This window comes from Mauremys reevesii, linkage group 6 (assembly GCF_016161935.1).
Source record: "Mauremys reevesii isolate NIE-2019 linkage group 6, ASM1616193v1, whole genome shotgun sequence".
Classification (NCBI taxonomy): Eukaryota; Metazoa; Chordata; order Testudines; family Geoemydidae; genus Mauremys; species Mauremys reevesii.
The window spans coordinates 128,958,236-128,984,476 of record NC_052628.1 but is presented as its reverse complement, the minus strand read 5'-3'; the positions used below and the strand labels follow the sequence as shown (position 1 = coordinate 128,984,476).

The following is a 26,241-nucleotide window of genomic DNA, read 5'->3' as shown; positions in this document are numbered from 1 at the left end:
GATGAGACTGTGAGGGTGAAGGTAGGCTGTATGGCACCATAGTAAAAAATGAAAAATGTTTCATGGCCATTTTATTAGATTTAACTCATGTTTTAAAATCACAGAATCGGAAGGGACCTCAGGAGGTCATCTAGTCCAACCCCCTGCTCAAAACAGGACCAATCCCCAGACAGATTTTTGCCTCAAATCCCTGAATGGCCCCCTCAAGGATTGAACACAGAACCCTCGGTTTAGCAGGCCAATGCTCAAACCACTGAACTATCCTTCCTCCCATCACACAAATTAAAGTTGGCTACTCAAGCCTTCTATGGAGCACTATATCTACATCCTTCTTGGTTTCTTGTTATAATTTTGCACAACTTTGTTAATGAACTTCTTGAATGCAATGCGTTCATCTTTGGTGGCTTCTTGTGTGTCCGGTACTTCCATTCCTTCAACTGATACGTTCATTCATTCATTTACGTGATCAGGCAGAAGGCGACTTCTTTCAGAACACAAAATTCTATTCAATGATGAAAAAGAATGCTCAACTGGAGCTGTTGTGACTGGGAATAGCAAGAGATGAATTCCTACTTCTTTCATCCCAGGAAACATAGCACAAAGATCTAGTCGAGCCAGTAGTGATGATAAAGAAGAAGTTGAAGTTAAATTTGTTCATTCGTCGTATGATATTCCACTCTGTGTTCAAATTCCTATTCTGTGCTGAGCACACGGCAGTTCCATTGCTGGTAGTGCCTCACTCCACTCAACTGTCTGTGTTTTATAGGACAGGGATCTGTAAAACAGAGGTAGAGTACAATCTAGAAGTCGCTGTTGTAGATTTTTAAGAATCAAGTCTGTACTTTTTCAGTTGTCTTAACAAACACTTCTTGTCCGCTTCACATAAGGATTCAATATAAATGCCTTCATTAGTCAACTTCTGGACTGAAGTCTTTGCTTCTTCCAGTATTTTTTCAGTGGATAGCTCTCTGATTGATCCAACTGTAGCTTCTATTGCTGGACAAAGATCTACTACTGTTGTAGCAGATGCCTGAATGACATTGTTTAATGACCCAAGCAGTTTCAACAATACACTTACGAGAGAGAATGGTGATAGCCTTCTCTGAACGTAGTAGCAAAAGTAATCCACCAGTCTCACTACTTAGATCCATCCATCTTGGTAGATATTTTCCAAAGACAGTAATAATGGCTGGAGTAATTTTAAGACAACAACTAAGGATCGCTCATGAGAAAGCCAGAGGGTTTTCCCAGGTTGGACTAATTTGAACTTCAGTCCTAGTGTATCTTCTATATTTTCCAAGATATTCAGTCTTTTTAGGCTCTTGCTGAAAAAAGAATATAATGAAGACATTACATTTATAGCTTTTTTAATGTCGTTTGAAGAGTCTGCATCTACTACTAGTAGATGGCCTCTGCAGCGTGTATAGGAGAGATTAAGGTTACACTTTTCTCTGAGCAAAGCCTGTACTCCACCATGTCTTCCAGAGAAGTTTGCAGCTCCATCAAATGCACAAGCAGTCATCTGTTTGGGGTCCAGTTGACAAGCATTTAACTCTTCTAAGATGTGGGTTGTCACAGATGCAGCCGATGTGTCTTCTATAACTTGAATATCTAGAAATGCATCTACTAGCCTACCCCTGACATCAAGGTAATGTACACAATGACTTAATACTTGATGCTCATTTGCATCGGTGCATTCATCAGCCATGTATGCAAATGTTTTGAATATGGTGAGAGAGTTCTTCATTTTTTCAACTGTTGAGTCTTTCATTCTTGCACCACATGCTTCTAGCCAGTCAGTTGAGTTTCTTGCAGAAAGACAGTGAGCATTTGCTTGTCTTGTTTGGAATAAATGTTCAACTTCAGGATGAACAGGTGACAATGCACTTAACATTGGCCTCCAGTTTGTAGTGTGTGGTATCTCTTCTTAAATAGAGAGTATGCCGCCACAGGCATGTTTGTTCACATGAACTGTGTTGTGTCTCCAGCATTCTTAACAACCTCATTAACACTCACCAGCGTTGTTCTTGGTCAGTGGAGACTCAGAGTTCAGAGGTGCTTTCACATGAGTTCACCTCCCAGGTTGGGGACAAGAGGGCACCTTGCTCATTCCTTCAGCTGCTCACTGTTCACTCTGGCCACTGTTATTTGTTGTGCCACCATTCACTCCACCACACTGTTGCCAATGGCCCTGCGCAGTCACCTTCTGCTGCCACCTGCCACTGTGACCTCTGCGAGTTGGTCTGAGGTTCCACCAGCTCTCAGTGATTTCAGCTGAGGTCTCAGTGGGGGAACCTCACTGCTAGTGCAATCTGGGTCATCTCTTCCACAGAAACATTGGCCCACCGCCGGTCTAAGCACTTAGATCTGATTATCAGTGATTTCAGCTGTACTGGTCACTTAACAAAACGAAAGACTATCTATGGAGCCTAATCAGCTCTGTCTTTAAACAGTGGAGAGGGACAGGTCAAATATTATTTGTGACTCAGGCAGACCATCAAGCAAAACACCTGTCCCCACCCTCCCTCTTGATGCCCTTAATCAGCACAGGCTAAGTACAGTTCTACTGCCCTTTACTCATACAGTAAGAACAACATTTCATTCCCCACCCCGCACCCCTCACATTCAAGTGATTTGTAACCCAACCCCAGCCAAAATCTATCAATTGGGCAACACAGCTCTGTTTGCTGGATATCTAGGTAGATTAGGTGTGAATGTAAATATAATCTGGCCCTGAAGCCTTTTCCTGCAGCCCCAGCTCATCACTAGCTGTCAGGGAGAGCTCATTTAGACTTCGCTTACAAATCATAATTTGAAATTATTAGGTTGGCCAACATCACCAAAATGAATGCACCGACATTGTGGTAAAAAAACTACAGCTGTATAAGGAAGCTAGTCTATGTTCATACTTTTCAAATCTATTATACTTTTTCAGATACATGTATTTTATCATACACTTTATATGCTTTCAAAGTGTGTATTAATGTTTCAATTTCAATTCAAATTTCCAAATAATACTAGATTGGCAACACTGCATGTAACTAGTTCACAAAACTGGGGGGGGGGGGAATTCCTGGAGGATCCAGTGGATATAGTGTACTTGGATTTTCAGAAAGTCTTTGACAAGGTCCCTCACCAAAGGTTCTTAAGCAAAGTAAGCTGTCATGGGTTAAGAGGGAAGGTCCTCTCACCGACCAGTAACTGCTTAAAAGTTAGGAAACAAAGTTTGGGAATAAATGGTCAGTTTTCAGAATGGAGAGAGATAAATAGTGGTGTCCCTCAGGGGTCTGTACTGGGATCAGTCCTATTCAACATATTAATAAATGATCTGGAAAAAGGGGTAAACAGTGAGGCAGAAAAATTTACAGACAATACAAAACAACTCACAAAAGTTAAGTCCCAGGCAGACTGTGAAGAGTTACAAAAGGATCTCTCAAAACTGGATGACGGGGCAACAAAATGGCAGATGAAGTTCAATGTTGAGAATTGCAAAGTAATGCACATTGGAAAACATAATCCCAACTATACATATCAAATGACAGGGTCTAAATTAGCTGTTACCACTTTGAGTGATTGTGGATAGTTCTCTGAAAACATCCACTCAATGTGCAACGACAATCAAAAATGTGAACAGAATGTTGGGAATCATTAAAAAGGGACAGATAATAAGACAGTAAATATCATATTGCCTCTACATACATTTTTACTCCTGTTGGAATTCTGCAATTTTACTATGGCTCCAAATGCAAAAATTGCAGATTTTCAACGGGAGTAATAAATCCATGGAAAATCTTGTATACTGCGTACAGATCTGGTCGCCATCTCAAAACAGATACATCAGAATTGAAAAAGGGCAATAAAAATAATTAGAGGTATGGAACAGCTTCTGTATGAGAAGATGTTAAGACTGGAATTTTTCAGCTTGGAAAAGACACAACTAAGGGGGGATATAATAAAGGTCTATAAAATCATGACTGGCGTGGAGAAAGTAAATAAGGAAGTGTTATTTACTCCTTCTCATAACATAGGAACTAGTGGTCACCAAACAAAATTACTAGGCAGCAGGTTTAAAACAAACAAAAGGAAGCATTTCTTCACTCAACGCATAGTCAACCTGTGGAACTCCTTCCCAGAGGATGTTGTGAAGGCCAAGGGTTTAAACAGGGTTTAACGGGGTTCAAAAGGGAGCCAGATAGACTCATGGAGGATAGGTCCATCAATGGTATTAGCCAGGATAGGCAGGGATGGTGTCCCTATGGGCGATAGGGAATGGATCACTTGATGATTACATGCGCTGTTCATCCTCTCTGGGGCACCTGGCATTGGCTACCGTCAGAAGACAGGATACTGGGGTAGACGGACCTTTGGTTTGACCTAGTATGGCCGTTCTTATGTTCTTCCGCATGAAGCACCGATCATGTAGATCTGAGAAAATGAAACATGACAGTCCTCCTCCCCTCTCCCTCCCTTCCTTCAACTCCTACCTCCCTCTCCCTTGCGGATGTGGACATTTTTCATCTGCTCTCCTCCTAACCCCTCCACTCACCCCACAGACCCCAGCCCATCTCCTAATCTCCCTCACACCTGCCCTCCTCCCTCCCTTACTCTTCTCTTAATCTCTCACTCTCCTCTGGCTCTTTCCCCCTCACAGTATAAACACACTTCAGCATCTTCCATCATAAAGACCTTTGACTCCATTTGCCTCTCCAGCTACCGCCCCTTCTCCCTTTCATCTCTCAGCTCATTGAATGTGCCTCTGCAATCACTATCTGGAGTTCCCGTCCTCCACGTCCCTCCTAGACCGTCCCCACCCCGGCTTTCACCCCTTGCACTCCAGGGAAATCGCTCCTGTCAAAGTCTGTAATGACTCTTCCTAGCTAACACTCAGACTCAGTGCTCCAGCCTCACCCTCCTTGGTTTACCAGCCGCCTCTGGCACCATTCACCACTCTTCTTAAACTCTTGTCCTCCTTGGCTTAACTCTGTCCCCTCTGACCTCTCTAATCACTCCTTCACCATGTCCATCAGAGGATCTTCCTCATCCCCCCTCCAGCCCTCTGTGGGGTTCTGTCCCCACCCGGACTCTGTCCTTGGTCCCCTTCTCTTCTCCCTCTACACCTTATCTCTGGGCAAAGTCATCTGCAAACACAAATTCAACTACCATCTCCACGCTGATGACTCACAGATCTACCTATCCACTCCAAACTTGTCTCTTTCTGCCCAAACTACAATCTTGGCCTGTCTCTCTGACGGCTCCTTGTGGCTGTCTCGTCATCAGCTCAAGTTCGACGTGGTTAAAACAGAGTTCCCAATCTTCCCCCCAAGACCTCCCTGCTACCTCCTTTGTCAGTCACTGTGGATAACGCCACCATCCTGCCTGTCACTTAGGACCATAACCTGGGTGCCATCTTTGACTCGGATCTCTCTCTAGGTCCTCACATCCAGGTTATGTCTAAATCTTGCTGACACTTTCTGCAGAACCTCTCTAAGATGCGGCCTTTCCTGTCCACCCCCACAGCTAAAACGCTGCTCCAGGCTCTCGTGTCTCGACTGCTGCAACATCCTTTTCTCTGGCCTTGACAAACGCAGGCTCATCCCGCTTAGATCCATTCAGAAGATGCTGAAAAGATCATTTCCTAGCCCGTTGATCGGACCATGTCACCTCTCTTTGCCTCCCTCCACTAGCTCCTCCTCCCCTGCATCAAATATAAACTGCCTGATTTCAGCTGTGAGGCCCTTCACAGCCTAACCCCACCTGACCCATCATCTCTCATTTGCTACCAAAACGTCGACTCCCACCTCCAATCTGCACACGATCCCGGCCTCCATCACCCACTTTATACATTTGCAAACAAGCCCCTTTGTGCTGTGTCCCATGCTGCCCCTCACACCTCGGAGGAGCTCCTGGTAAATGTCTGCAAAACTACGTCATTATCCTCCCCACTCTCTTCAACACTCTCCTCTGGCAGGAGGCCTAAAAACCTGGATAACCATTAGACCACTGGTGCTCTGAGACCACTGCCTGTCACACTAACCAGTGCTGTCTCCTTATAATGCCCCATCTGCCTTATACTCTGATGAGACCATATTTTGTTTTGTATGTGTACAGCACCTGGCACACGGGGGTCCAGGACCAGGACTGAGGCGCCTGGCTGCTGCCATAAAACAATAATAAATAATGATGACGATAGCAGGGCAGGGAGCTTTACTTTTTTAATTGGCCTGTTCTTCCCACTAGCAAGGCCCATCTTGTCGGCCCTGTTTTGCATGAAAGACTCTACGGTCAGTTGGGGAACTTGAGAGGTGGACGTGTAAGCTGAGAAAATGAGAGGGGAAGGAATTATTATTTCATGTCATAGTAGCACATTCTAGCTTAATCATGCTGGGGCTCCATTGTACTGGGTGTTGTACAGACAGAGCAAGTGACAGTCCTTGCTCCGAACCAATTACACTCATTGTAGTTGCCAGTTTTGGTTGGACGTATTCATGGATGTTTCATCACATGACAATCTTTAATTAAAGATTAACCTTTAATTCCTGGAGGGTTGGCATCCTACACTGAGACCAACTCTACACAGTTTTTCTTATGCTTTAACTATTACATTTTTTGTTTGTTTCTTTTGACCAAAATAATTAAATTGGTTAAATACCAAAAGAGTTTTAGTTTATCAAAATAATTAAAATACTTACTGCAAGTGCAGTTCTATCGGTACAGCCGTGCTTTACACCAGTAAATGTAGGGGAACAATCTGTACCAATATAACCTGGGCTTAAATTCAGCAGAATTATTTTCAAACCTTGACTCCAGCCTGATCCTGCTGAATGGGGGGAAGCATGGGGGGCTCTGGGAAATACTATGACAATTTAAGCCTTGAGTACAGTTGCTGGGTGTGAAAAAATCACCCCCCAGAGCACAGCAAGTTTCAGCGCTGTAAAGCGCCAGTGTAGCCAGGCTCCCAGCGCTCGGAGCTATTCCCCTCAGCGACCTGGTTTACCAGGAGCGCTGGGAGAGCTCTCTCCCCCGGGCTCGCGGGTACCCACACTGTCAGGTCAAAGCACAGCCGTGGGAATGCTCCTGCGGCAGCACTTTGAACTGTCTAGTGTAACCTAAGAGTGTGTTGTTTTCTGTTTACCTTAAGTCAGTTAGGCCTTGTCCACATGGAGAGTTGCACCAGTGTAACTAAACACAAGAGATTCAGCTAAACTGGTACAAAGCCCCACGTGAAAAAAAACAGGAGTACTTGTGGCACCTTAGAGACTAACAAATTTATTTCAGCATGAGCTTTCGTGAGCTGCAGCTCACTTCTTCGGATGCATAGAATGGAACACACAGACAGGAGATATTTATACATACAGAGAACATGAAAAGGTGGAAGTATGCATACCAACAGGCAGAGTCTAATCAATTGAGATGAGCTATCGTTAGCAGGAGGAAAAAAAACTTTTTGAAGTGATAATTAAGATGGCCCAAAGAAGGTGTGAGGAGAACTTAACATAGGGAAATAGATTCAATTGGTGTAATGACCCAACCATTCCCAGTCTTTGTTTAAACCACAGTTAATTGTATCTAGTTTGCATATTAATTCAAGTTCAGCAGTCTCTCTTTGGAGTCTGTTTTTGAAGTTTTTTTGTTGCAAAATTGCCACCTTCAAGTCTGTCACTGAGTGGTTAGAAAGGTTGAAGTGTTCTCCCACTGGTTTTTGAATGTTATGATTCCTGATGTCAGATTTGTGTCCATTTATTCTTTGTGTCCATTTATTCTTTAAATGGACACAAATCTGACATCAGGAATCATAACATTCAAAAACCAGTGGGAGAACACTTCAACCTCTCTAACCACTCAGTGACAGACTTGAAGGTGGCAATTTTGCAACAAAAAAACTTCAAAAACAGACTCCAAAGAGAGACTGCTGAACTTGAATTAATATGCAAACTAGATACAATTAACTGTGGTTTAAACAAAGACTGGGAATGGTTGGGTCATTACACCAATTGAATCTATTTCCCTATGTTAAGTTCTCCTCACACCTTCTATGGGCCATCTTAATTATCACTTCAAAAAGTTTTTTTTCCTCCTGCTAACGATAGCTCATCTCAATTGATTAGACTCTGCCTGTTGGTATGCATACTTCCACCTTTTCATGTTCTCTGTATGTACAAATATCCCCTGTCTGTGTGTTCCATTCTATGCATCCGAAGAAGTGAGCTGTAGCTCACGAAAGCTCATGCTGAAATAAATTTGTTAGTCTCTAAGGTGCCACAAGTACTCCTGTTTTTTTTGCGGATACAGACTAACACGGCTGCTACTCTAAAGCCCCACGTGGACACTCGTATTCCGATGTAAGAGATGCTTTTTTCAGTTCAGGTTAAGTTGCTGGGAATCAGTTTAAGCTAAACTAAAAAAGGCCACGGTTATGCCAAAATAAGAGGATCCACAAAGGGGTTTGCACTGATTTATCTAAACCAGTTTAATTAAACCAGAGCAAGTCTGAAGTGTAGAAAAGGCCCTACTTTACCAAGCACCTGTCAAGCACTAGAAAGAAAAGCTGTCCTTGGTAAAGATTGTATACCCCGGGTCCCTTCATTTAAAAACTGAGAATTCCCACCCCAGGTTTCTGCTGCTCCAAGCAGACCTCCAGCGGGCGACCAGGACACTACCTAAGGGAGTGCCCCTACCGGGCTGGGGCACAGAGACCCCACATGGACGAGAAAGGAACAGAGGGAGTGTAACGGGGACCCCCAAACGTGTTGGACCTGTAGGGAAGTGGGGCAGATGAGGAGGGAGTGCCCGCAGGGGACTCGCAGGGCACAGACTAGGCCCCACCCTGGGAAAGGCAGAACTAGGAGAGTGCCCCCCGTGAAGGCAACAGGGGGGCTCCAAACGTGTTGGGCCTGTGCGGAGCCTGGACATGGGAGGAGAGGGTGCCCCTACGGGACTGGCAGGCCCCGGGCCAGCCCGGAGGGAAGGGCTAAGCCTGACGACGGTGTGAGGGCCGTGGCCAAGGGAAGGCACAAGAGGGTACTAGGGCTGCAGAGGGGCAGCCCAGATCTCGGCAAAGGCAGCAGGTCCAAACTCCCCCCTCCCCCCCACCCGCCAGCAGTGATGAGTGGTATAGACTGCAGGCTGCCCCAGGAAGCGGGAGGTAGATAGTGACTGGCAGTAGCCACTGAAATGAGGTAGGGGTTGGGGGTTCCCTGGGGTGGGGAGATCCAGACAGCAGGTTACTGCTGGGTGCAGGACCTCGACATGGAGGGGCACTGGCGTCCAGGAGGGACATGGGGGGCCAGCAATAGGTGAGACACCAGACTACAGAGGGTGCTCTGGGCTGGAAGAGCTAATTCCCAGGATGGCCAGCAGGAGGCGCTGCGCCGGTGAGTCATGACCCACTAGATAAGCTATTTTTCCTCCCTTGGTATCCTACTGTTAATTGAATTGTCTCATTAGACTGACCTCCCACTTGGTAAGGCAACTCCCATCTTTTCATGTATTTATACCTGCTCCTGTATTTTCCACTCCATGCATCTGATGAAGTGGGTTCCAGCCCACGAAAGCTTATGCCCAAATAAATGTGTTAGTCTCTAAGGTGCCACAAGGACTCCTGTTGTTTTTGCTGATACAGACTAACACAGCTCAGCTACCACTCTGAAACCTAACAGCACAAATGCAGCAGCTGTTCTGTGCTCTGCAATGGGAGCTCACGCCCAAACTAAGACCTGATTAATGCACAGACCCAGGGGCTCCAAACTCTCCCCCCACCCAAGGGTGCCAACAAACTGCCAGAGACAGAGGGGAGGTTAACATCTCCTCCCTAGGATGACACCTCCAATGACTTGCTTCCACTACAGATATGACTCATTGCCATCATATGTGCCGACTCCCAGGGTGCTCTGGCCCCAGAGCACCCACTGGGAAAAATTGGTGGGTGCTCTCCCCATGGCCCCCCAGCTCACCTCGCCTCCTCCCCTGAGCATGCCACTGCTGCTCCACTTCTCCCTCTTGCTCCACTTCTCCAGGGGGAGAAGCGGAGTGGCGGTGGTGCACTCAGGGGAGGAGGTGGAGGTGAGGTGAGCTGGGGTGGGGAGCGGTTCCTCTGCCCCCCCCAAGGGCTACTTCCTGTGGGGCCCCCCAGCTCACCTCTGTTCTCCTCTTCCTCCCCTGAGTGCACTGCCACTCCGCTTCCCCCCCTCCCTCCCAGGCTTACCAGAGAGGGAAATGCGGTGTGCCCGGGGAGGGGGAGGGGATTTGGGGAAGGGGTTGGAATGGGGGTGGGGCTGGGGGCAGGGAACGGGTGGTGTGTGGCCAGGGCTGGGGTGGTGTGAGCACCCACCAGTGCTGGCTAAAGTTGGCACCGATGACTGCCATGGGCAGGTGTAGCAGGTATAATCTGGCGCTGCTGCTGGACCCCTGGTTGCAGGATTTGGGAGCAAAGTTTTTGCTTTATTGTGCCCCATGCAATTCCGGGGTGGCTGAGGAGGCTGTATGTGCTATTCCGCTCCCTGGGTTCATCAGTAACCTCCCTGGACTCCAGGAAGCTGAGTGGCAAACAGCCTCCTCCGCTGCCCGGGAGCCTGCATGGGGCATAGCAAAAGCTTCTGACGGAGGAGAGTGAGAGGCCTTAGGGGTTGGGGTCTGGGGAGGGGAGTTGCTACTTGGCTGGCCCAGGGCAGCTCCGGGCAGGTGGGGGGGACAAGGCGGAGACTGGGGGCTTGGGCTGGCCTGGGCCTTCACTGGCTGTGGGGGGGGAGGGGGAAAGAGCCTCGTGGCTGCACGGGGAAGGGCACACGCAGAAGGGGAGGCCTGGGGGCTAGCCTCTGTACCTATTGGGTTTCTGGGAACTGGGCGGGCGGAAGCCCACCCACTGCTAACGGATCCCCTCCCCCAGCCTAAGGGGCGGATCTACAGGATCTCAAAAACCCAACTGATTCCGGGGGCAACTTATAAAAGAACAGGGACAGGAGTGAGGTCAAAGGGTGATAAGAAGGGAGCCTGATGGGGACACTGAGCAGAGAACCCTGGAGAGCGCCCACTGCTCCTCGAAGGCATCAAGGGAGCCAGTGGATGCCGCCCAGAGGAACTCTGCCCGGATGCGTGAACGGACTAAGGATCAGAAACAAGCCCCACAGTCACAGGGCTTGGCTACACTTGAAAGTTGCAGCGCTGGTGGAGGCTTTCCAGCGCTGCAATTAGTAACCGTCCACACCTGCAAGGCACATCCAGCGCTGCAACTCCCTGGGTGCAGCGCTGGCTGAACACCTGGTCTGCTTGGGGAATAAGTATTGCAGCGCTGGTGATCCAGCGCTGCTCGTCAAGTGTGGACACACACCAGCGCTGTTATTGGCCTCCAGGGTATTAGCAGATATCCTAGAATGCTTTTATAAATTACTCTCTTTGGTTTGTTATGCAGCCTCGTTTTGTTTTGTTGTGAACTCGGAGCTCCGGAGTTCCATTGATCCCGGAGGTGCTTATAACACAGCTCCTGTTTGCTGTGATCAATCTGTACCTGTCTGTGAACAATCAAATGAGATAATGAGGCAGGCAGGGAGTGAGTGTTTGCTTGACAGCGGGGAGTCCATTTGGATGCAGGCTGTTTGCAATTAAGAGTTAAGACTAAGGGGTCGTGAACATTTTCTCATTTTTCAAGGCAGGAAGCTAAACACAGTGTTGGCTCCAAAAATCCACACTCTCTCTCTCCCCGCTCCCTGTCACACTACACCACCCCCCACCCCCCACTTTTGAAAAGCACGTTGCTGCCACTTGAACACTGGGATAGCTGCCCATAATGCATCACTCCCAACAGCGCTGCAAATGTGGCCACACACCAGCGCTGTCCCTACACAGCTGCACGACCAGCGCTGTAACTCCCAGCGCTGCAACTTTCAAGTGTAGCCAAGCCCACAGGAGTCTCCACTGGCCAACCGCCTCTCCCTGGTTGCGTAGATGCCCGTTTTAGCCAGGGCGAGGAGGAGGTTGACCAGGAGGTCCCGCGACTTTGTGGGGCCACGGATAGGGAGTGCATGGAGAAGGAGGTGAGGGGAAAAGTGCAGCCAGAAATGCAACAGTATATTCGTGAGGAGCCGGTATAGGGGCTGCAACCTGGCGCACTCTAAGGGTATGGCTACACTTACGGTTTGCAGCGCTGGTAGTTTGCAGCGCTGGTTGTCCAGCTGTGCAGGGCCAGCGCTGCAGTGTGGCCACACTGACAGCTACCAGCGCTGCAGTGTGGCCACATTGGCAGCATTTCCAGCGCTGTACTGAGAGGTGCATTGTGGGCAGCTATCCCACAGAGCACCTCATCCCGTTTTGGCGCCGTTTTGGCGCTGAGTATTGTGGGAAGGGGAAGGAAGTGTGTGGGTCATTCCGCTTCCTGTTCCAACGCCCCGTGGTGCATCGCTTCACTTCCCAGCAGTCTCAGTTTCGCCGTCCACGTTTCTTGCCATTGTCAGTTCAGCACGCTGTGAAATGGAGCCTGAGCTGCTGAGGAATTTGCTGCTGACTGTCGCCAGCACATCACGGTTGGCAGTTGAGCTATTCCTCCTTCAGCTCCAAAGTGACAGTGAGGAGTCTGATGATGATATGGATTTTCCTACAGCGGGTGACATGAACATGCTTGTGGCGGTAACGGAAATGCTCAGCACCGTGGAACGCCGCTTTGGGCTCGTGAGACAAGCAGTGAGTGGTGGGATCACATTGTCATAGAAGTCTGGGATGACGAGCAGTGGCTGCAGAACTTTCGTGATGAGAAAAGCCACTTTCATGGGACTGTGTGCTGAGCTCGCCCCCACTCTGCGGCGCAAGGACACAAGATTGAGAGCTGCCCTGACGGTGGAAAAGCGGGTGGCTATTGCAATCTGGAAGCTGGCAACTCCAGACAGCTACCGGTCTGTCGGGAACCAGTTTGGGGTGGGAAAGTCGACCGTTGGAATCGTGTTGATGCAAGTTTGCAGGGCCATTAATCGCATCCTGCTGAGGAGAACCGTGACTGTGGGGAACGTGCAGGACATTGTGGATGGCTTTTCAGAAATGGGTTTCCTAACTGTGGAGGGGCAATAGATGGGACGATATTCCTATTCTGGCACCACCCCACCTAGCCTACGAGTACATTAATCGCAAGGTATTTCTCTATGGTTCTCCAGGCGCTTGTGGATCACCGTGGGCGTTTCATTGATATTTACACAGGCTGGCCTGGAAAAGTGCATGATGCACGCATCTTTCGGAACAGTGGCCTGTTCAGGAAGATGCAGGAAGGTACATTTTTCCCAGACCGAAAGATAACAGTAAGGGACGTTGAAATGCCCATTGTGATCCTTGGGGACCCCGCTTACCCATTAATGCCTTGGCTCATGAAACCATATACAGGGAAGCTGAACAGGAGCCAGGACCGTTTCAACTACAGGCCGAGCCGATGCCGAATGACTGTGGAGTGTGCTTTTGGCCGTTTAAAAGCTCGCTGGAGATGTCTGTATGGGAAGCTAGATTTGGGGGAAAGCAGCATCCCTGCGGTTCTATCCGTGCTGTACCCTCCATAATATTTGTGAAGGGAAGGGTGAAGCATTCAGCCAGGCATGGACCAACGAGGTGCAACTCCTGGAGGCTGAATTTGCACAGCCAGACAGCAGGGCTACTAGAGACGCCCACCACAGGGCAACAAGGATTAGGGATGCCTTGAGGGAGAAATTTGAGGCTGAAAGCCAACAGTAATGTTTTTTTGCCTTGACCAGGAGTGACGTGCACTGGTTACAGTGCTTTTAAGTGGCTGTGTTTTCCTTGATGTTTGTTACCTGTGTTTTCATTGGGGTTTGTTATCTTTCACTTTATGCAATAATAAAAACTGATTCATAATCAAAGAAATCATTTATTTAAAAAAAAGGAAGTACACGGGCAGGGGGGTTGGTTGTTGAACTGTACCTTCATGGTTTTGCATATGTACTGCCAGGAGTGCTGTGCACCTCAGGATTGTACTGTTGCATGGTGATGGGGGTTGAGTGCAGAGGGTAAGGGTCGTAGTTCTCTGGGCTCATAGGTGACCGTACAGGTGTCAGGGGCAGCTGGTGATGGTGTAGGTAAGAACCTGGATGCTGGGGAACGGGACTTGGAGCAGACATTGGTGCATAGGGGAAAGAGGTTTGGGAGGGTGGGGGTTTGGCACGGTAGTGCTCTGCCTGCATTGCTACCATTGACTGCATACAGTCTGTTTGGCACGCAATGAGGTTTATAAGCTGCCTCGTGGTTTTCTTCAGCGTCAACGCCTTTCTCCTGCTTTCTGTTTGCCTCCAGTGATGCATCTTTTCTCTCCATTCCTGCGCATTTTTATTCTCTGTTGCACACTGGTTCATTACTGACTTCAACAGTTCTTCTTTGCTCTTGTTAGGTTTCCTCCTCAGGTTTTGCAGCTTTCTTTCAGTCACTGATAAGACTGGCCCAGGACTACTCAAGGTCACTGTAAAAATGCAGCAAACGATACATTTTAAGAGAGCTTCCATTGTGTATAATCTGAAGTTATTTTAAAGTCTCACAAGCATTCCTCACACATTTCAGCAACTGCTAGAGAATTCACAGCCTCCCAGAAATGGTAATGGTAATTAACCCTGGGGTTTTCTCCCTCAGGAATTAACCGTGGGGTTGCCTTCTGCGGTGTGCTCGAGCAGGGTGCTGCTGATTTGTTAAACGCAGCACCTCCATCTCCCTCAGGAATTAACCGTGGGGTTGCCTTCCGCGGTGTGCTCGAGCAGGGCGCTGCTGATTTGTTAAACGCAGCACCTCCATCTCCCTCAGGAATTAACCCTGGGGTTGCCTTCCGCGGTGTGCTCGAGCAGGGCGCTGCTGATTTGTTAAACGCAGCACCTCCATCTCCCTCAGGAATTAACCCTGGGGTTGCCTTCCGCGGTGTGCTCGAGCAGGGTGCTGCTGATTTGTTAAATGCAGCACCTCCATCTCCCTCAGGAATTAACCCTGGGGTTGCCTTCCGCGGTGTGCTCGAGCAGGGTGCTTCTTGCTTCATGGCTAGGCTGCCTGTTTCGGGGCTTTGTTAACCCTGGGGTTCCTGGGGTTCCTGCCTGCCGCGCTATGCAGTTGGGGAAACCAGCACTGAAACACTCCCTCCATTTCCCACAGGAGTTAATACTGGAAGATATCTCCCTTCTGCGGGTTACCAAAGAAGCAAGGGAGGGTCTCCTACAACAATGTGGATTCCGCCCGGGTCCGTATGCAGCGTGCCTCTGTGCAAGCATGGTTCCCCACCCTCCTGGAACAGTGGCGCGGGATGCGTTAGCCTGAATGGGACAGGGACCACAATGGCTCTCCCTTTAAACTTGGTCACGCGAATTGCCTATGCTCTTGCAGAAACTTTTGAAGAGATTACAGAGGCAGATTACTGCGACGTGATAGACCACATCAATGGGATATTCCATGTCTAGGCATGCAGCCATACCATCCCCCTCCTCTCCCAAAACCTTTGCATTGCAATAAAAGCTGCTTACCTGGGACCTGCTCCTGTGATTCTTCTGCAGCAAGTTCCAGGGGCTGCGACTGGCTAGCTTCCTCCTGGCTTGAGAAGAGCTCCTGACTGCATGCCTCCTCCGGGCTGGCTTCCCCCACCACAGTAGCCTCACTGTCTGCCTCCCCCTCCCCCTCCTCTACCGGCTCTGAACTGTCCATTGTGGTCCTTGGATTTACAGAGGGGTCACCCCCATAAATCGCATCCATCTCATTGTAAAACCAGCAGGTCGTGGGGGCAGCGCCGGATCTGCGGTTTCCCTCGCGTGCTTTGCAATAGGCACTCCGCAGCTCCTTTATTTTTACCCTGCACTGCACCGCGTCACGCTCATGGCCCCTTTCCATCATGGCTCTCGATACCTGGGCAAAGGTATCATAATTCTTACGGCTAGAGCGCAGCTGTGCCTGCACAGATTCCTCCCCCCAAACACTGATGAGGTCCATCAGCTCGCCATTGCTCCATGCTGGGGCTCGTTTGCCGCGTGGAGGCATGGTCACCTGTAAAGATTCACTGATTGCACTCCATACCTGGCTGAGCAAACAGGAAGGGGATTTTTAAAATTCCCGGGGCATTTAAAGGGCGGGTCACCTGAGGCCAGGGAAGTAGAGTCTGACCTGATGAGCAGAGTGGCTGAACAGGCATTCTGGGATACATCCTTATACCCTGGAGGCCAATCACAGCGCTGGTGTGTGGCCACACTTGATGACCAGCGCTGGAATCCTTATTCCCCATGCCGAGAGGGGTGTTCGGCCAGCGCTGCAGCCAGGGAGTTGCAGCGCTGGAAGTGCCCTGCAGGTGTGGCCACTTACTAATTGCAGCGCTGGTGGAGGCTTTCCAGCGCTGCAAATCGCCAGTGTAGCCATACCCTAAGTAAATGTGCGCCAGGGTCTCCCTCACGCCGCAGAAGGGGCAGGTGTCTGGGACGGGGTAAACCGCGCCAAGTATACGCCCGTGCTCACGGCCCCATGGAGGAGCCACCAACTGATATCGCCGGCGGGCCTCGGGACCAGGGTGGAGTACAGGCTGGCCCACCGGGGCTCCTCACCCTCCAGAGGTGGCAGGAGGTCCTGCCACTTGGTGTCGGGGCGGGACACGAGGGTGAGGAAATGAAGGGTGTGGAACACGAGTGTGTAGAGCTGTTTCCTTGGCGCTGTTTGAAAACGGACCGGCTGCAGATCGTGCAGCCGGCTTGCGGAGAAGGGGCGGGGGGGCCGGTTGGATCCACGGGGCAGGGGCCCGATGAAGAGGTCCGGAGGGCTCGGGGTAGGGGGTGGGCGGGGCGTGCCCTCATGCAGGACCCGGTCGAGGTAGGCCCGAGCAGCGGGCGGCAAAGCGGCCTGCACCTCCTGTAGTACGCGCCGGGGAGTACAAGGTCTGGAGAGCCCCATACGCCAAGTGAGCGTCAGGGGATCCAGCCAGTCTCCCCGGTCGTAGTCCAGGAGGTCTCCAACCCTGGTAGCTTCCGCCAGGACCAACCTCTGGTGCACCGCGGGGGACTCCGCCACCTGCACACGGAGCTGGGGGTTGTGTAGCAGGGGCTCCGCGAGAAGATCTGCCCCCTCGGTGGCCGCCACGGACCTGGTCGCAGAGAACAGCTTCCAGGTCCGGAGGAGGTCCTGGTAGAAGACCGGCAGCCCAGAGAGGTCTTGTGGAAGGCCCCTCAGATGGAGATAAAGGAGCTGCCGGTCGTATCGGAGCCCTCGGAAGCGGCGCAGGAAGGCGTGCGCCAGGGCTCTCCATGCCGGACTACCCGCACCATACAGGAGCCTCTGCAGTGCCTGGAGGCGGAAGACGTGGACCTGAGTGCGCAGGCACTTCAGGCCCTGCCCCCCCCTCCTCCAGGGGCAGGTGGAGCACCCCTGCAGGGACCCAGTGCGTTCCTGGCCAAAAGAACTCCAGAACCACCCTCCGGAGGTCGGTCAGGAACACCGGGGCCGGGACCAGGGTGTTGAGCTGGCACCAGAGCATGGACAGGACCAGTTGATTGAGCACCAGTGCCCTCCCTCGGAGGGAAAGGCACCGGAGGAGTCCTGTCCATTTCCGGAGCCGCTCCACCACCCTGCCCTGCAAACCTTGCCAGTTCTCCGGCGGAGAGGGATGCGTGGCAGAAAGGTAATTGCTGAGATAGAGCAACGGACCCGCGCTCCACCGGATGGCCTGAAGCGCGGGTGGGAGGGAGCTCGCCTGCCACCCATCCCCGACCACCAGGCCAGAGCTCTTGACCCAGTTGACCCGGGCGGAGGAGGCCACCGAGTACACGGTTTGGCAAGCCTCCACCCGCGCCAAGTCGCCCGGGTCCTGGACCACGAGGAGCACATCGTCGGCGTACGCCAAGGCTAGCCTCTGTAGCGGGGTGGACCCCCTCTCCTGCCCTGAAGGGTTAAAAACAGCTCTGGGAAGGGGCTGTGGCTGGAGAAAGCAGCTTTTAGGCTGGGCGGATTGGGGGAAGTGGCTGCAGCTGGGGCCATGCCCCAAACAGACTAGCTGGCCCTATAAAGGCAGAGAAGCCAGGGGCAGACATGAGTCTCTCGCTGCATTCAGAGGGAGAAGGGCCTGGCTGCAGGGAGCCAGAGACAGGGTACCTGAGTGGAGCAGGGCTGGGGAAAGGCTGGGGAGCTCTAGCCTGGAAAGCCCCAGGCTGCGGCCTAGCAGAAGGCCAACAGGTCCTGGGGGTTGCAGAGGGTAGGCAGAGGCAGCAGGTCCAAACCCTCCTTGCCAGTGATGAGTGGCGGATCCTGCAGCCTGCCCCAGGGCGCAGGGGGCTAGATGATGACTGGCAGTAGCCATATACTGAGGAAGGTCGGGATAGTGGTTGGGGGTTCCCTGGGGAGGGGAGACCCTAAGACTGAGGGGTTACTGCCAGGGGTAGCACCCCAGGTAAAAGGGCACCGGGTCCTGGGAGGGACATGGGGCCAGAGGACAGGTGGCTCACCGGCCTGCAGAGGGCGCCCAGGATGCTGGAATGAGCTAATTCCCAGAAGTCACCAGCAGGAGGTGCTGCAGGGGTGAGTCTGCACATCTACAGCCTCCCCTGAGGAGGGGGCTCCTCCTGCCACCCAGGCCCATTTCTGACCGTGGGTGCGACTAGACTGGGGCTGACCCAGCCAGGAGCGTGGCTGGGGGGGAGCCAGGGGAGTGGCCATTCCCGAGCACATTATCCTTAGGCGCTGACTCATGGGTGCTCTGGAGCTGGAGCACCCACAGAGAAAACTTGGTGTAGCTCCCAGGCCCAGCTCACCTCCGCTCTGCCTCCTCCCCGAATGCTCCACCCCGATTCTCCCCCGCTCCTGCGAATCAGCTGTTTGCGTGGGAAGCCTGGAAGGGCTGAGAAGCAAGCAGTGCCTTCACGCTCAGGCCCAGGGAGGTGGAGACAGAGCAGAGGTGAGCTGGGGCAGGGGGGCCACTCATGCTGCAGCAGGTAATGGGGTGGGGGGAACCACCCCCTGCCCCAGCTCACCTCCACCTCCCTGGGCCTGAGCGCGGAGCCGCTGCCTGCTTCTCTGCCCTCTCAGGCTTCCCGCATGAACAGCTGATTCGCAGGAAGCATGGGGCTGCGAGCTCGGCCTGACCCCGTGCTCCAGGCGCTGTGTGGCAACCATGTGGCCCGGCTCCAGTGGAGCCTCACAGCTGCAGCACCTCCAGGCAGCGCAGTAGGGGGTGCGGGGGGTGTTGGATAGAGAGCAGGGGAGTTTGGGGGGTGGATAGAGGTTGGGGCAGTCAGAGGGCAGGGAACGGGGTTGAATGGAGGCAGGGGTCCCAGGGGCAGTCAGGAAGGAGTGGGGTTGGAGGGGGCTGTGGGTGGCAGTCAGGGGCAGGGGTTCCAGGGGCGGTCAGGGGATAGGGAGAAGGGGTGGTTGGATGGGGCAGGGATCCTGGGGGGCCATCAGGAATGAGAGGAAAGGTTGAATGGGGTGGCAGGGGGCAGTCAAGGGACAGGGAAGGGGGATGGATGGGGCAGGGGTCCTGGGGGGGGGGCATCAAGGAACACCGGGGGGGGGGCAGGCCACAACACCCTTGTGGGGTGAGGAGGGAACTGGTTAAGATTTTGGCAGCTCATCACTGGTCAGAGGTGGGGGTGGCTGTTAGGAGTTGGGGGAGGGGGGTGGGGATGTTCCCCATGTACTAAGCAGAGAAGTGAACTGCACATTGTACCCTGGTCAATAGAAAGCGCTTTAAACATGCTTCTAGATTAATCAGTAATAAGTTACCAGGACCACTTGGTGTCCCCCCCCCAATATTTTTTAAGGAACTCAAATGTGAAATTCAATTCAGTGTTACTAATGGTGGTACGTCATCTATCCCTGAAACAAGCCTCTGTTCCACATGATTGGAAGGTAGCTAATGTAACGCTGATTTCTAAAAAAGGTTTACTGGCCAGGATCACTTCTGGCACTTAACTTCAGCACTGGGCAAGTTGGTAGAAACCATGGTAAAGAACATAATTATCTGACACACTGAGAAAGAGCCAACATGGTGTTTGTAAATAATGAGGCATGATTATGAGGGGTCAGCAAGCATGTGAGTAAGGGCAAGCCAGTGAATAGTGTACTTGGATTTTCAGAAAGACCAACAAGGTCCCACCAATGGCTCTTAAGGGACTAAGTTGCTATGGGATAACAGGTAGGCACCCTCACAGATCAGTCACTGGTTAGATGATAGGAAGCCAAGTGTGGAAATAAATGGTCTATTTTCAAAGTGGAGAGAGTTAAACAGGGTCCCCCAAGGATCTGTACTGGGACCTGTAGTGGTCAACATTCATTAACAATCTGGAAAAGATATTGAGCAGTGAAGTGACAAAGTTTGCAGATGATACAACATTATTCAAGACAGATAAATCCAAAGTAATAGGCTAGAAAAAATAATCCCAACTGCATCTATATAATGATGGGTTCTAAATTAGTTCTTACCACTCAAAGAGAACCATGGATAGGTCTCTGAAAACTTCAGCTCAATGCACAGCAGCAGGCAAAAGTGCTAACAGTGTTAGGAATTATTAGGAAAGGAATATCATCATCCACTATACAAATCCAAGGTGTGCCGACACCTTGAATACTGTGTCCAGTGTCCCAATCTGAAAAAGGGTATAGTGGGACTGGAAAAGGTTCAGAGAAGGGCAACAGAGATGAGTGTCTGGCAAAGCCTTGGGTTCTGCACCAATCCCTTCCTATCCAAAGGGCTGTGGCTCTTGCTCTCTGATGTCACAATTCTGCTAGACCCCAAGCCCTTCAGAATCCTCCAGCTCAGGATGGCTAGCCCCATGCACCACTGTGGCTCCATTTCTATTTTTAGCACACTAGCTTGATCAGTGCTAGCATGGGTATGTCTACATAAGCCAGAAACTACACCTCCCCTTTCCAGTGTAAACATACTTCAAATCATGGGGACACTTCCTTTTGTCCACCCTCTGTATATATGGGGAGGGGAATTAATGACCTTGTGCATATGTAATGGTGTTTGTAAGACAAGGTATAATAATCACACTACCAAATTGCAATGAACTGTGGAAAAGTTCCTGTTTGGTGTGAGAGTTGTTACTTATACCTAGATGCACTCCCCTTTCCCCACCCCCACGCATGCTGGTTTGGGAATATCACTGCTGTAGTGTCAGCTATTAAGACATGCTTCACTTGCACCACTTCTAGTATTACAGTAAGTTAATGTCCCAATGTACTGTAGCTTGTTTTAATACTCTATTAGTGTTTTCATTAGCATATTAAAAGCAATAACACTTAACAGACCAGTATATCCAGGACATTACTAGAACACTTTCCCCCACCGATGCCTAATAGTTGCACTGTTATCTCCCATAGCTACTTACGTTGCAGCTTTTTTGTTAAAGCTAAATTGGGAAGAAAGACTACTGATTCAGAACTTGTGTAATGGTTACGTTATTGCTAAAGGGTGTAGTGGGGTGTAGGCTTGGAGGCAGGAAGGTTTCTATGATGTAGGCAAGATCAGGTGTTTTATCCAAAACCAGAATATGAATGGTGCTGGCTGTATTGGTGGCTGGCTGACCTTGAATTATTGTCAAGTTAATAATATTGTACGCTTCCCCTTCCTCACATTTTGGTTGAGGATTTCATTGATAAAGGGATTGGCCGCAAATATCTGGTTGTAGGACTCTTCCAAGGTGTAGTTTTCATCTTGGGTGGCCCGGTCCTAATTATATTAAAGCATGTACTTTAGTCTTTTTGTAATTATAACTCTATAGCTTTTTAGGAAAGCAGGAGTAAAATAAAAGTAGCTGCAATAGTTCCACAGTTAACTAAAACTGAAAATTTACATCAATTTAAATTGGACTCCTAATCTTAATTTTTGCTTAATAAATAAGTCCATAAGAAAACTCTGTTGGGAAACTGCTACAGTTTATAGGAGAAGTGTACTTTCTAAGTATAGGTCATAAGGATCCTATCTGTCTGAATACTGCCTGCTCTTAATTTGATCTGCAGAGTGACTGCTTTTCAGTGGGTACAGGAGGGTTTCACTGCATCTTTTCTTGGCCTCAGCTACTGATCTCCCTTGAAGCATTGATGGTGGGTGTGTCTTTTTTTTTTTTTAATCATATGCTAGGGACAGTCTTGTCCTCTCCTCCTCTCCTGATGTCAGTGTAGATGCAGGCTGTGCAAAATGTATTACAGTCATATAGCATCTCAAATGCAAAGCTACATTTCTCTTTTCCTCAAACTTCAGATCAATGTGGAACTAACTATTTTACAGGATCTCTAGATTTCATTCCTGTATTAACAGAACTGGTGATAGGAAAGCAGGAAGAAGTTTTTGTTGTTGTTGGTTGTGTCCCACTTGTGGCAGCAGTGAGCCCCAGCCATGGAGGAGCCAGCGTGCTGCAGGGAGACAGCAGCTCTGCAAAGGCAGCAGCAGCAACGCTAGCGGGGAGCAGCTGAGCCCCCCCCCCGCCCCTCCTGCTCAGGCTGTGGCCCAGTGCCCCCACAGGGGCTCCTGCAGGCTACAGTGGATGTATGTGGGCACCAGGCCCCCTGGCTCCCCCCTCACCTAGGGTTACCATATTTCAACAATCAAAAAAAATCAACCCTCCCCCTGCTCCCCGACTGCCCCCCAACACTCCCCTTACCATACCCATGCTGGTCAGATGATGGCTCCACGTGCAGCGCTGAGGCAGCAGGATGGGGGGCGGGGGGAGCTGTGGGAGGGACAGCGGTGGCTCACACTTCCAGGATCCGCAGAACCCGAGTACTGTGAGAGGGGAGCCGGAGGGCACGCCAGCCTGGGCTGCAGCCTGGTGCTCCCCCAGGGGGCTCCTGCAGCGGATGCATTCTGCTGGTGGGCCCCATGCGCCCTCCGGCTCCTCTCTCGCCGCACTCAGCTCACACTCCTGGGAGCTGCAGAGCCTGCTGCCGCCACCCCTCCCGCAGCAGGCTCAGAGCCCCATGCACCGGCGGCTCACACTCCCGGGAGCCGCAGAACAAGCGTGGTGAGGAGGGAGTCGGGTGGGGGCGTGTCTGCCGCTGGTCTGGGGTCTTGGCCACTGCCCCGCTCCACTCAGCCGGCCGTGACCCTGGCTGGCAGCTGTGGCAGCACGTGTGCCGTAGGTTGCCAACCCCTGCTTTAGTTTTACAATCTATTATAAATAAAGTGCATTTCACTGGCTTTTAAAATGAAATTAGGAACTGGAAAAAATGGTCAGTTTTTTAAACCATGACAACTAGAACACAGTAGTTTATATCATTTACTTTCTAGAATCTAAATCCACAGGTGCTGGTCCCAACGGTGCCGCACCCCCTGGCTGGGGGCGGTTGGCATTAGATGACGGGGTCACAGTTCGGGTCAGCGGCTCTCAGCCCCCCCCCCCACTACACACATTGTCCCAGCAGCGCCCCTGACAGCACCTGGCACAGGGGGGCCGGGACAACCCCAGTCACTATAGCAACGTCGCTGTTCCCTGTCAGTGACGCTCAGTGCTGGGGGGGGCGGTGTGTGCAGAGGTGCCGGGATAACCAGAGCCCAGAGCAGCCCCCGCCCCGGCACCCAGCTCCCCGCCCCCCCGGCCCGGGGTCTCCCCCCGCACCCAGCTCCCCCCCGCACCCCCCGGCCCGGCTCCCCGCACCCAGCTCCCCTTCCCCGCACCCCCGCCCCGGCACCCAGCTCCCGGCCCGGGGTCTCCCCCCGATACTCACGGGAGTGGCCCCCCCGCAGGGCTACAGCCCCCAGCAGCAGCGCCAGGCCCAGCGCCGCCCCGCAGCGCGGCCGGACTCGGCCCATGGACCCGCTCTCGGCCGGTCCCGGCCCGGCCCCGGGAACCTCGCTGCGCTGCCGGCGCCCGAGACCCCGCTACCGGCCGCGGAACCTCTGCGCTGCGGGGATTGGCTGAGCGGGGAACAGCCCACCAATAGCGACGCACAGACCCGCTTGCGTCACCGGTCGCTGGGCAGAACCCGGCCGGGCGGGTTGGCGAAGGGGAAGCGAAGGTCTCAGCGGGAGCGGGGCGGGATGAGCGTTTGGCGCAGCTGAGAACTTGGCCCCGGGGCTGTGATGAGCAGAGCAGCGATTGGCTGCGCCCGGCTCTGGCCGCTTCGCAGCCCCCGGGCCGGAGACCTTCCCGCGCCGCCTCCCTGGGGCTCAGGAACCGGGCTCTGCCGGGCTCAGGGCATTAAACCGTGTATGGATGTACCCCTCCCCCCACCGCCCCTTGGGGTGTGACTCACACCGGCCCCCCCGGCCTGTGGGGGGAGAGCGGCACAAAGCAGGGCCGGGGGCCAGGGCCGGCTTTAGGAAGAGCGGGGCCCAGTGCAAACATTTTCGGCGGGGGCGGCAGGGATGACTAAAAAAAAGCCTTTCATTTCTTAGCAACCGGTTCCCTATGAAAAGTCCTGATTGAAGGGATGTGCCACAGTATGGATTTTTTGTACCCATAGGGTTACCATGCGTCCGTATTTTTAAAAATTCCTCCCGGATGGTGATTTAAAAGCCTGAAATCTCTGGGAAAATACGGCTGTATGTTAGCCCTGCCCAAAGTTCTTCTTTGAAAAGCTGGGCCTGAACTAGAACTGAGCTCCGTTTCCCATGTGTGGGTCCCCGCCACTCCCTGGGGGTGTGCTAGGGTGACCACATGTCCCAATTTTATAGGGACAGTCTCAATTTTTGGGTCTTTTTCTTATATAGGCTCCTATTACCCCTCACCCCCTGTCCCGATTTTTCACACTTGCTGTCTGGTCACCCTAGGGTGTGCACATGTGTGGGTCCCAGCTGCTCCCTGCCCCCCTCATTGAAGCAGGTGTGCAGGGTTACTGCCCTGGGAACTGCAGGCACCAGTGGGCATGGGGCTGGCTGCAGGCAGGACAGGGCCTGACTGGAGGTAGGGTCTGGCTGCAGGTAGGACAAGGGGTGCGGGGCTGGCTGGAGACAGGGTGGGGTGGGCTGGCTTCAGGCAGGGCTGCAGGGGGGTGCAGCATAGGTTTCAGGGCTGGAGACAGAGGAGTGCAGGACTGGCTGGCTTCAGGCAGGGGGTGTGGGCAGGGCATGGGGGGCAGCAGGGGCTGCTGTGGGAGGGAGTGCAGGTACAGGGGGTACAGCCTACCCTGTAGGGTAAGTGCCCTCTCCTCCTCCCTTCCCCACCGGAGTAGCAGCAGCCAGGGGCGGCAGCTTCTTTGGGCTCGAGGTGCTTAAGCACCAGGAATATTCAAGGCTGAGGGCTCTGCTCCACCAATATTTGTTTGGAGTTTCTCCCCTGCTCCCGCCTCAGAGCTTCCCTGCTTGAAAGAAAACAGCCAGTGCCTCTCTCCTTTGTTTGTGCTGCTTCTGCCTAAGGCTATAGAGATCAGCAGCCGGCAGCCTCTTGGAGCACCGGGGGAGGGGAAGAGGGAGAGAGGAGGAGGAAGGAGGCACACAGGTGCTTGGGAGCTCTCTCCCCCGCCCCCCCCCCCCCCCCCCCGGGGCAGCAGCAGGGGTGGGGAGGCCACACATGATGGCAACCCCCCACCCCGATGTGATGAACTGGGAATGTTCTTAATGTTTTCTCTGAATACCGTGTTGGTGCCTCAGTGTCCCCTCTGCAGTTCTTAAGTATCTAGGTGGTGGATCAGGGTGTGTGATTGCTGCAGAGCAAAGGGCCAGTGCACCTAAATGCCTGACACTGTCTCCTAGCAACTGATGGCCTGGGCCCCTCCCCTGCAAAGGTGCCAACTGAAGGTGTTGGAGACAAAGGGGTCAGGTGACCTCCTGGCCCAGGGAAAGGAACTGAGCACAGGAGGAGCTGGAGGGGGTTTGGGAGTCTGGAGCTGGCTGGGGACGAGGAGTGACGTGCAGACGGGGGGGGAGGGGTCTGGCTCACTGCCCCCAGAATGGACCCAGCCGAGGGGTCCGGTTCCCTGTACCTACAAGCTCTGTGTTAGACCACGTTCCTGTCATTGAATAAACCTCTGTTTTACTGGCTGGCCAAGAGTCATGTCTGGCTGCAAAGTTGGGGGGCAGGACCCTGTGGCTTCTCCAGGACCCCGCTGGGGCGGGCTCACTGTGGGAAGCGCATGGAGGGGCAGGGGATGCTGAATGCTCCCAGGAGAGACCCAGGAGGTGAAGCCGTGTGAGCTTCTTGCCCTAAAAAAGCCTGCTCCAAGGGAGAGGAGGCTCCCCAAAGTCCTGACTGGCTTGGTGGGGAGCAGTTCCAGAGCATTGCCCGGGGACTCCGTGACACCCGGTACCCACCATAGGGGAGGCGAGTGGGCTTTCTGGACCTGACACAGTCCCTAGGAGCATGTGCAGTGACTGTGGTGCAG

At 52.2% G+C, this 26,241-nt stretch overlaps 1 protein-coding gene across 2 annotated transcripts in view; it reads right to left on the bottom strand.

Moving 5' to 3' along the window:
• Window positions 1-23,822, bottom strand: part of LOC120408015 (class I histocompatibility antigen, F10 alpha chain-like) — a 135,119-nt gene extending 111,297 nt beyond the window's left edge. Inside the window, exon 1 of one of the 2 annotated variants that reach the window (XM_039544479.1) lies at window positions 23,647-23,822. In XM_039544479.1, the coding sequence (XP_039400413.1) occupies window positions 23,647-23,731 (85 nt within the window). In that variant the 5' untranslated portion in view covers window positions 23,732-23,822. The remainder of the gene's footprint in view (window positions 1-23,646) is intronic. The other variant, XM_039544477.1, reaches the window with a different exon arrangement.
• Window positions 23,823-26,241: the final 2,419 nt, after the last annotated feature.